General features: G+C 40.2%; 1 protein-coding gene across 1 annotated transcript; it reads left to right on the forward strand.

The window, feature by feature from the left end:
• The first annotated feature begins 1,673 nt into the window (after window positions 1-1,673).
• LOC119350369 (putative ripening-related protein 6) lies at window positions 1,674-2,213 on the forward strand. Its single transcript, XM_037618236.1, has one exon. It carries the CDS (start codon window positions 1,674-1,676, stop codon window positions 2,211-2,213), a length of 540 nt encoding a protein of 179 aa, XP_037474133.1.
• Window positions 2,214-11,894: the final 9,681 nt, after the last annotated feature.

Genomic DNA, 11,894 nt, shown 5'->3' on the forward strand with positions numbered 1-11,894 from the left:
CTTGTTATTGTGCTTGTCATATAGGTTTTCCACCTAGTTGCATGTCTAGTCAACCTATTTTCTTGTCAATCCTAATTTGATCAAAAGCGTTAAAAATGGTAGTTGCCTATTCACTCCCCTTCCAATCAACCATATCCACCCTTTTAGGAGGAAGCTCTATGGAGGCACTATGCTCATCATGGTAGACTGGGACGCCGTCACAACCATCTCCCACATAACCCAGTTCTCCTTGCTGCTCCGCCTCCACCTCATCCTCGTCGTTGTGGTCGTCACCTCTCTCTCTCTCTCTCTCTCTCTCTCTCTGAACAGGGATGATGAGAGCGAGTGAGATCAGAGAGAGGATCAGGGGAATAGCGAGTGTGTTGATTGAGTGAGCTCGTTCGCTGGGTTTCAACGTTGCACAAACGATTTGCAGAAGATGACTTGGCACTAGACTTTCGCCGAGATCCGTGCAGCAAGATCAACACACGTTAAGGGCCTGTTTAATTCGTAGGATTCTGAAAATGTAGGAATAGGAAAAGTATAGGGTTAGAGTGGCATGCCCACTTGCATCCTATAAGATTAGCAATAGTGTTTGATGCCACATGAAAAACAAAGAAACTATAAAAAGAGGTTGGGGTTATACCTGGCCATGGGAAGCCCGGCCCGGCCGGCCCAGCCCGATGCTGCCCCCGAGCCGGGCTCGGGCCTAGATTTTGAGCCCGAAGGCCGGGCTGGGTCGGGCCCGGGCCCGTCATTTTTGCGTTTTTCTGAAGGTCGGGCCGGGCCGGAGCCCGACGGGCTTTTACGTGTTCGGGCCGGGCTCGGGCCTAGAAAACAGGCCCGATGGCCGGGCCGGGCCGGGCCCGGGCCTGGGTTTTTTGCATCGGGCTTGGCTAGGCCCCGCCCGAAGCCCGGCCCGGCCCGGGGTATGGCCAGGTATAGTAGGGGTGGATGTTAGATTTTCTATAAATATAGTACAAAAGATTCCATAGAAAAAATTCCTGTGGGATCCAATTCTATGATTCAAATGACCAACATAGAAAAAAATGTTAAGGATTTCAATCCTTCAAAGATCATATAAAATTCCTTTGAATCAAAGGAGCCCTAAAACAAAGTTTGCTAGAAAAACTTTTCTAGGGAACGTCAGTCAATTATCATTCCCGTTAACCGTTACTAAACAACAGTTACGCATTGGACTCACCAACCAGATACGATACACTTACTCTTATCCGGTCATATCGTAGTACTTCACGATTAATTCGCTTGGATCTTGGAATTTCCTTTGCCTGGAGAAGTATAATTTGGTACGATCTCTGCCAAGAGCGACCTGCTGTGTTCTGTCCTCGGTTATTCCCGCTGTAACATTAGCGACACCACGTAATCCAAACGAACTCATCTCTACAATTCAGTTGTCTTTTAACGCAGCCATTTCGGGTCTGTATCGAGCACACCGAGAGAGTATCATACTCTGTAAAATTCCTTGTACTCATCTAAAGAAAGGAGGCTCTTGCCCGGAAGGTTGGGAACCACGTGTGACAAAGTACGGTGCATCCCGTGCTTGGCCTGCAGCTGGTTCTCGTACGTGCGCCTATATATACTCTTCGAAGCAGCGTGATCAGAACCAAGTACGCATGGCAAGTTAAGTGCAAAGCTAGGCTAGCAAAATAGATAAGCAGGCAGGAGGTCTAGCAATGGCAAACGCCAAGCTTGTAGTCGTGGGGGTGGCCATCCTTGTAATCCTGCTGCACGTGTCTACGTGCGCCATGGCCCGGCACCACGCCAAGCCGGACCCGTGCGCCAGCGAGGACGACTCCGTGCCGGGCATGCTGCACAAGCACAAGCACAAGAAGCCCCACTGCCCCTCGCCGGGCGGCAGCGGTGGTGGCGGCGGCCGCGGAGGCGGCGGCACCCCAGGCGTGATGACGGTGAACGGCTTCCAGAAGGGTCAGGACGGCGGCGGGCCGTCGGAGTGCCACGGCAAGTACCACAGCAACGGTGACATGATCGTGGCGCTGTCGACGCGCTGGTACGAGGGCGGACGCCGGTGCGGCAAGATGATTCGCATCACCAGCAAGCACAACGGGCGCACCGTGCAGGCCAAGGTGGTGGACGAGTGCGACTCCAACCACAGCTGCAAGACCAACATCGTGGACACCTCCGAGGCCGTGTGGAAGGCGCTCGGGCTCGACAGCAACATCGGCGAGGTGCCCGTCACATGGTCCGACGCCTGAGGCCATACCCGCCGGCCATGGATTCCAGGTTGCTCGAAGCCAGTCACGTACGGTGTGCGTGGAAAAGGTCTCTAGCTGCTTCCTGGACCTGGGTACGTAGTACGTATGTATACGTTTGAAGTGCGAGTGTCTTTTGTGTCAATCTCGATGAGTAGGTAGCTTGTCGAGTAGTTACTTCGTTGCTGAATAAAACTACTACCTCTGTCGATGGTAGTGCGGGTTTATCTTGTACTACTAATATCCACGCGTGTGTACGTGTCGGTGTCAGTCTAAGTTTACTATCGCTGTTTTCTGTTGTGAGAATATATAATATAATGCTACTCTCGTATTAGCAATAACACTTTTTGCTTCGGTGTACCCCTCTAAACACATTGACGGCTGAGATTTCTATACCCTTTCATAATAAAAGGTAGGATGATATTTTCACCCGCGCCGATATGCGGCCTGTGCATGAATCGAACTCAAGATCTCTTGGTCTAAGGAGGACCACACTAACAAACTAGGGCATCCTAATGCTTGTGTGTCTTTACTTCTCCTATTTTTTTTCTTCTACTTCAGTTCGCGGCTGGGCCGGATCATTGTTGAATCGGTTCTTTTATCACTACTGGCAAACATGCCCGGGCGTTGCAACGGAAGAAAATTTTATCTCTCATACACACTCTCGAGACATCGGTAAGTCTCTAGAAATCTTGCATGACGTCAGATGAAAACAACATGATATGTGATGTTGCGCAAAAAACATAGAGATGCGATAATTTTTGAAGTGTACTCAAGGGGTTTCCAACTTGTGGTTGAGATGGTTAGGTGGACAGTGATATCACCAACCCATCAGGTTTCAAATCCTGGTGCTCGCATTATTTCTGGATTTATTTCAGGATTTTCGGCGATGCGCTTTCAGTGGGAGGAGACGTTCCCGTCGACCACGAGGTGCCTACGGTAACTTCGTAAATCTCAAGATGATATGCCGGCTCAGTCTTTCGGAGGTGCTCATAGGGGTAGGGTGTGCGTGTGTACGTTCATAGGGGTGAGTGTATGCGCGTGTATGAGCGCTTGTGTCTGTACTGATGCTCAAAAAAAAATCTACCTATTTGTAGGTATCCTTTACGCATTTGTTGTCGTTCCTCCTCAGTGATGTGCAATAAATATTTGCATTACGATGAAAATAGCAAAGTACATTCTATTAATTAATGATTGCATATGCATAAGAGCATTTTTTGTGTCTTACTGATATATTTGTTTGTATTTGTAATCCAAGTAAAGTCTTAATTTGGTTGCAAACATATTAGAAAGCTTCATCGAAAACAATCAATTAGTAAGGACATGCATACCAAATGTTTAAGGTTGCATATCAACATCGATATTCTTAAATAAACCATTACGAAAACAATTTAAAACAATATGAAAATCAAAGTTAAGGCATTGGTTTACGTAAAGCTTGTATCAACAACATTGTAATACATCCCACAAAAAAAGTAACAATGTAATATATACACGTTTAATATTTTTCAATTTCTTGGTCAACATTTTTTAAAACATATTTAGTTTTGATGTCTACATTTTTGTACACATTCTACATGTTTTGTAACATCAGGAACATTTTTATATACACGTTTGACATTGTCCAAACACATGATTTGAAAACTTATATTTTTTATGTCTACTTTGTTCCATACACATAGTATATTTTTGTATACAATTTTCTTATACATTAAAAACATTTTTCGTGCACATTTAACATTTTTTAATGCATGACCAAAAAAATTCAGAAAAAGATGAAAATTATATTATTATTTTCCATACGCACTCTACATTTTTCGTATATGATGGAAACTGTTTTTCTATACAAGCTTAACATTTTTTAATGCATGATTAACATTTTTTCAAAGTTTGCATATAAGTGATTTTTATAATTGAAATATTCAGAGTATATTAAAATAAAGAAAAAAATAATGTAAAAATAACTGAAAAAATAAGTATTGAAGGCCGCGTTGTGCCGGCCCCATCGGGCAGCTGGCGTGACAGTGTGCCCAATATCCTATGCCCACCGGTCCTAAGAGAGAAAAGGGGGAGATAAAACAAACCAGTGTGGGATTGTACTGGGTCTCCAGGATGGAAGAGCAAACTTCTAACCAGTTAGGGTGGCCAGGCACTTATCATACATGGGGGATCGCTGTGTGTTGAATCAAAAGCAACGACCAACTTATAAAGAGAAAAAAAGGTAATTCATGCGAACTCTAGGGGAATTTCACGATGGACGGCCAGACGCAATCCTGCTTTTATTATTAGGTAGAGAAAAAAATTTCGTTTGTCTACTAGTTTTCTTCCTTTTAGAAAAAATGATCACCCTTATTAAATTATGTTCAAATTTTAAAAATGTTCCTTTTGATTTTTTTTCATAAAGTACAAATATTCACATTTAAAAAAATGTTCAGATATGTCAAAAAATTGTTCATATCTTTCAAAATTGCTCAGAATGCCATAACACAAATATATTTTAAAAAGAGCAAAGAAAATTTGGAACACAACTTTTTTTTTTTGAAAAACACTACAAAGTTTGAAATTTTCATACAAAAACAGAAAATGTGAATAAAAAATTTAAACAAATTATTTTGATTTCCGTGAGCATTTTTTGTATTTGTGTAGAAAAAATTTGAATACAGAATTATTTTCTAAATTCGAAATAAGTTTTGAAAGCACAAACATTATTTGAAAATGCAGAATTGTCGTAATGACAAAAACTTACAGCCCAATAAATTTTTTGGTCCATTTGAATGATATAAAAAAAGGTACTCTGAGACGGAACCTACAGCCCAACCCGAACGCCCCACCCAAACTTTTTTCCATTTAAATTAGTGAACACTAGTCATCTACCTGTGCACCTGCACGGCCTAGAAATTATAGCTATACATTTTATAAATAAATTTACATTTATATGTAAATGGAAGTGTTTCATTTTTTGATATCATACAACTGGAAAGATGCTAATTTATTCAACCTGTTGCACAAATAGGAATAACATTCGTTCAGTTGATATTTATTAAGATGATAATATTCATATTTTGTTATGCATGAAAATTTACGTGCCTGTTTTATTTTACTCTGCACGATCTTCTTTTTGTACGATGGGATTAAATTATTAATTTTCAAACAGGCATTTCTTAGCTGGGGGCATGAATATTTTTTAGTTTTATATACGTGCTCTTTTTTCAATGAGAAGGCACTTTTTTTTTCAAGGTGGCACGTGCTTTTTCTAGGAACTTAGACGTGGGTGTTGAGTATATTTTTTTAGAAGTGCGAGTTTTATTTATGTACATGGTGAGAAGTTTTATTCTAGACGTACATGGTGATTCTTTTAATAAGACATGGTTCTCTTTTGTTTGTACGAATGGATTTCATCCCTTACGTGCATGGTGATTCCTTGCATGGCCCTGTAATAGATCTTAACCATAAATGTGTGGTCTTTTCTTAGATCAAGGTCACGTGTTTTTTTCCTGGGAAGTTGGATGTGCGTGTGGTTGACTATTTTTTTTCCTTTTTTCCTGTCCGTTTAGATGTGGGCGTGGAGGACTCTTTTTTTTTGGACATTGTGGATCGTATACCAATTGGATTCTAACCACAATCACTTATTTAATCTCAAGCGTTGATTTAGAATCTAAAGGTTAAATTTATATGTTTTCTGAGAATTAACGTGGAGGCTTCGTTGGTGCTTCCAATTAGTAAATAAGATTTTCTTAAATTCGCTAATTTTGTTTTCAAGGTCATGAAATTTTTTCGTATCCAGGAACTATTTCAACTTTTACAAATGCTTTATAAAAGCATGTAATTTTTTTCAATTTCATAAACATTCTTTTCCAAAATGGATGAACTTTTTTTCAAATCGGTGAATGGTTGGGCCAGCCTAATAGTCCACCGACGGAAGCAATGCCGTTGCCCTGTTGGGCAAGGACTTAGTTTTTTTCCTATTCTATTTGTTCATTTTCTATTTTTTTCATTATTTTATTTTTCTATTTTTGAACTTGATTATACATTTTTAAACCTGTTTTAAAATTTGAAATATTTTTGGAATACCAAAAAATGTTATTGTTTTCGAACATTTTTTACAAATTATGAAATTGGTCTGGAATTTCAAAAAAAGTTTCCCATTTTTGAATTTTTTTTCATAAATTTAATAAATGTTGACAAGTTTTTAAAATAGTATGTGGTTTGCGATTTGTGTACAACATCAATGTTTGGGAATTTATTAACAACTTTGGAAAAGGGCTTCAGGTTTAGAGAATTTTCAAACACAATTTGAAATTCAAAATTGTTGTCGGATTTTAAGAAATAATTCGGTTATAAAAAATGTTCATGTTGATTGATAATGACAGAAATTGCAAATAACAAAAGCTTGCCCTACCGAACTACTCGAACCACCACCTTTAAACATGATGCGCTTCTTGACATGCATTAAATGACACTAAATTTTGCCATGCTCATGGCAAGCCTCCATACAATAATTGAAGGAATTCAAACACTAGACGCACGTTGCGTCACGTTTGGCTAGTATTTTTTGAGTTTTTCCACGGGAAAACCCTAAATATGCATAAAACGTCATAACTCAATGAAATTTATCATGAATACTTGGCACGGTGATGCTAGTGTATGAAAAAAATTTGGGTCTGTTTTATTGATGTGAGAAAAAAGTGCATGAAGACTTGCCCTATTAGCCTACCCGAACCACCACCTTTGAACATGATGTACCTCTTGACATGCATGGAGTGACATCAAATTTTTCTAGCATGTGGGCATGCTCATGGCAGGCATCCATACAAAATTTGAAGGAATTCGGACCCCGAACGCACGTTGTGTCAAGTTCGGTTAGTGTTTTGGGGTTTTTTCATCGGGAAAATCCTATAAATGCATAAAATGTCATAAATCAATCAAATTTATCATGAATGCTTGGCATGGTGATGCTAGTGTGTGCAAAAAATTTGGATCCATTTTTATTGATGTGAAAAAAGTGCATCCAGACTTGCCCTACCGGCCTACCCAAACCACCACCTTTGAACATGGTGTGCTTCTTGCCATGCATGAAATGGCACCAATTTTTGCCAGCATGTGGGAATGCTCATCATAGGCTTTGCATGCCAATTTGAAGGAAGTCGGACACCAAACGCATGTTGCATCACGTTCGGCTAGTGTTTTAGGGTTTTTCATGGGGAAAACCCTAGAAAATGCATAAAATGTTAGAACTCAATGAAATTTATCATGGATACTTGGCATAGTGATGTTATTGTGTGAAAAAAAAACTTGGGTCAATTTTATTGATGTGAAAAAAGTGCATCCAGACTTGCCCTGCCGGATTACCCGAACTAACATCTTTGAACACGGTGTGCTTCTTGCCATGCATGAAATGACACCAAATTTGGCCAGCATGTGTGTCGTGCATACGACCATCTATGGGATCATGGTGACCCCTTTGCGGTTTGACTGGAGGGATCATCAAGCACAAAGAGCAGATCTAGCAATCAACGTAGTAGTTTACCCAGGTTCGGGCCATTGTGAAGCGTAAAACCCTACTCCTACTTTGATGTATTTGATGTTTGTGCACAAGTACAAGGAAAGCCACTGTCCGGCAAGATTGCGCGGGAAGTGTAGCTACGCGTGTAATTGGGCAAAGTGTTGAACTTTGTAAAGGTAGCCATGGGCCTCCTTTTATAAAGAAAGGGGCTACCACGCAGTGGCAAAATGGTCTTTACATAAGGTAAATAGTGGCTACAGTGCTAAATACCTAACTCTGGCGGGTTAGGACAAATGCATAAATTGCGTCATGAGGTGTCGCCTTGATGGATCTCCCCGAAAAGGATCGTCTCTCCTTCTGCGTTGTTCGCCCATCTACCTCATATTTCTTTGACATGCTCCTGGGACGGGTGTCATTAAAGTTGTATCTTTGGCGGTGAGCTGCCACGTGCACACACAAGACTCACCTAACTACCCGCCCGCTCGATACCTATACGACAAGTGACAAGCTGGTCACTTAGGTGGAGCGGTGGCAAGGTAGTGGGATCTTGTCGGGCTGGGAGCTTGCTGGGTCTTCATTACCTTGCCGGCAACTCCAAGCTTGACCTTCCGTGCTTGTGATCGTTGGCTTGGATGTCTTATTTATCTCTTCATCTATTAGTCTTGAGTTTGATCTGAATTCTCCTCCGGTAAGCCTTGTCGTCGGGAAAGGCTGCCACTGCCTGTACACAAGTCCAGGGTACTAAAGTACCCAAACTTTAGTACACCGACAATGTGGGCTTGCTCATGGCAGGCTGCCATGCAAAATTTGAAGAAACTCGGACACTGAAGACACGTTGTGTCACGTTCGGCTAGTGTTTTATGTGTTTTTCACCAAGAAAACCCTAGAAAATGAATAAAATGTCAGAACTCAATGAATTTTCAAGGATACTTGGAATGGTGATGCTAGTGTGTGAAAAAAATTGGGTCCATTTTATTGATGTGAAATAAAAGTGCATCCAGCCTTGCCCTGCGGGCCTACACAAACCACCACCTTTGAACATGGTGTGCTTCTTGCCATGCTTTAAATGACACCAAAGTTTACCAACATGTGGGCATGCTCATGGAAGGCCTCCATGCAAAATTTGACGAAATTCTGACACAGTACGTCGTGTCACGTTCGGCTAGAGTTTTAGGGTTTTTTCACTGGGAAAACACGAGAAAATACATAAAATGCCAGAACTCAATGAAATTTATCATGGATGCTTGGCATGGTGATGCTAGTGTGTAGAAAGAATTTGGGTCCATTTTATTGTTGTGGAAAAAAAAGTGCATCCAGACTTACCCTACTGGTCTACCCGAACAACCACCTTTGAACACGATGTGGTTCTTGCCATGCATGAAATGACACCAAATTTTGCCAGCACATGGGCATACTCATGGAAGGCCTCCATGTAAAATTTGAAGGAATTCAGAAACCGGACACACATTGTGTCACGTTTGGCTACTGTTTTAGGGCCTTTTCACCTGGAAAACCCCTTAAAATGCATAAAATGTCAGAACTCAATGAAATTTATCATGGATTCTTGGTATGGTGATCTAGTGTGTGGAAAAATTTGGGTTCATTTTACTGATGTGAGAAAAAGTGCATCCAGACTTGCCCTACTGGCCTACCCAAGCAACCACCTTTGAACATGTTGTGCGTCTTGCCATGCATGAAATGACACCAAATTTTGCCAGCACATGGGCATACTCATGGCAGGCCTCCATGCAAAATATGAAGGAATTCCGAAACCAAACACAGGTTGTGTCACGTCCGGCTAGTGTTTTAGAGCTTTTTCATCTGGAAAACCCCTCAAAATGCATAAAATATCAGAACTCAATGAAATTTATCACGGATGCCATGGCATGACCAACACTTTAATGAATAGGACATCACGAACCTTAGCATCAATATTTTTACTAGCTAATGATCATCCCCTAGCAAACCTTCATATCATAACCTCAATATCATTAATAAATGCATTATATGCAGTTATCTACGTGCTAGTTTTTATTTTATCACTCTTGCATCCCTATCTTTTTGGACCAAATATACAACTCACGCAAATTACCACTATCTATTCAACTCTCAAAAAGATATAAGTCAAGCATGGGAGTGCAGTTGATTTCTATAAATATAAGTATCGTAGTGCTCTAAAGATATAAGTGAAGCATATGAGCAATTGCCTCAACTCAAAAGATATATGTGAAGTTCAATGAGCATTCTATAAATTGTGATGAATGTGTGCCTCTCATAATTGGTGTGGTCAGGAAACAATGATTGTGGACACAAGCAAAAAAATATAATACATGACGCTCCAAGCAAAATACATATCATGTCATGAATAAAAATATAGCTCCAAGTGATATTGCCAAACGATTGGAGACGAAAGAGGATGCCTTCCGGCGCATCCCCAAGCTTAGATGCTTGAATATTCCTTGAATATTACCTTGGGGTGCCTTGGGCATCCCCAAGCAAAGGGTCTTGCCCCTTCTTATTCTTTCATCCATCGTCATCTCACCCAAAACATGAAAACTTCAATCACACAAAAATCAATAAAACCTCGTGAGATCCATTAGTATAATAAAAATAACCATTAGCTTAAGTACTATCATAAATAGATTCATAATTGTTCTTGCATAATACCTAATGTATTATATCATCTTCATTACTTATACCTCCGGTACAATCCATAGAAACATCAAAACAAGCACACTATGCAATAAAAAAGAGAGTCTGTCTAAAACAGAACAATATGTAATGTTGGAATTTTTGGCCATACTTCTATAACTACAAAAATTCTAAAAAATTAGTACATCGTAAAAACTTTGCGTAGCAGCACTGTATGAAAGTTTCATCAATTGATCACGTTCCAGGAAAGAGAGACAATTCACGCGCTGGACGCTAAACTTCTGTTTTTGCACAGAACCAAATAAACAGTCATCGACATCAAGCGAAAGGCTTTACTTGGCAAAAAAAATCAAAATAAAAGATACAGACATAATCATTACAATAGCAGTAATCATGTTGACTCAAAAAAATGAAATGGAAATATTAAAGATAACTATCGGGTTGCCTCCCAATAAGCGCTACTGTTTAATGCCCCTAGCTTGGCATAATGCATATTTTCATGTTTTGTCATCCTTCAAAGCAATTCCATAGGTGGCTCTCATTATATATAGATTCATAAGGAGGTTTAATTCTCTTCCTAGGGAAATGTTCCATTATTCTCTTTATTAGTGGAAATTGGAACCATATATTACCTACTTTCATATCAATTATTGCACCTATGGTTCTCAAAAATGGTCTACCAAGTATTATGGGACAAGACGGATTACATTCAATATAAAGCACAATAAAGTCCACGGGTACATAATTCCTATTAGCAAGTATGAGCACATCACTAATTTTGTCCAAAAGCTTTTTAATTGTAGAATCCGCTAAGTACAACTTTAGGGAAAATTCATCCATATTAGTGAAACCTAGGACATCATATAAAGCTTTTGGCATAGTAGAAACACTAGCTCCTCGATTACACAAAGCATTACACTCATAATCTTTGATGTGAAGTCGGCCCTACGACTGTTTTTCTTGACTCGCCAAAAAGTCAAGGAATGTGTGGCCATGTGCGACTGCTTGAGAACCCCCGACTTCGTCGTTGTGTGCCATGTTTCCTAAAGTTCAATTTGCTTGTTTAATTCTAGAACTAATAAAATGAATAATGACATAAAAATGGCCTATGTTTTGCCGGAATGTCATTACATTCCCGTTCAAGCAATCCCAGGCACTCGATATATCCTTCTTTCTAGCACAAGTCATGCCGAAATTAATAGAAAATTTTGGCATGACCGTTGCTAAAAAATAGGACATATCGAGCGTGTGAACTTTGCCGAACGAAAATGAATATACGTTCTGGAAAAACATAGGCCACTCGGAGTTTCCCTCCAAACAACAAAAGCCAAGATAGCACTTGGGCAAGCACATACACATGTAGTAGACATATCCATCATATTTCCAAATATCGACATCAATGTCCAAATATAAATGTGTGACAACACTAGTACTACCACGACACTAGTCCACATATCAAATGGACAAATAGACCATATTTACTCACTAGATGGATGTCGAGGATGCGGGTGTCGTCGATTATCTTCTAT

The sequence above is a fragment of the Triticum dicoccoides genome, chromosome 1B (assembly GCF_002162155.2).
Source record: "Triticum dicoccoides isolate Atlit2015 ecotype Zavitan chromosome 1B, WEW_v2.0, whole genome shotgun sequence".
Lineage (NCBI taxonomy): Eukaryota > Viridiplantae > Streptophyta > Magnoliopsida > Poales > Poaceae > Triticum > Triticum dicoccoides.

Coding starts and splice junctions, on each gene's coding strand:
- LOC119350369 (XM_037618236.1), top strand. CDS start 1,674: ATGGCAAACGCCAAGCTTGTAGTCGTGGGGGTGGCCATCCTTGTAATC.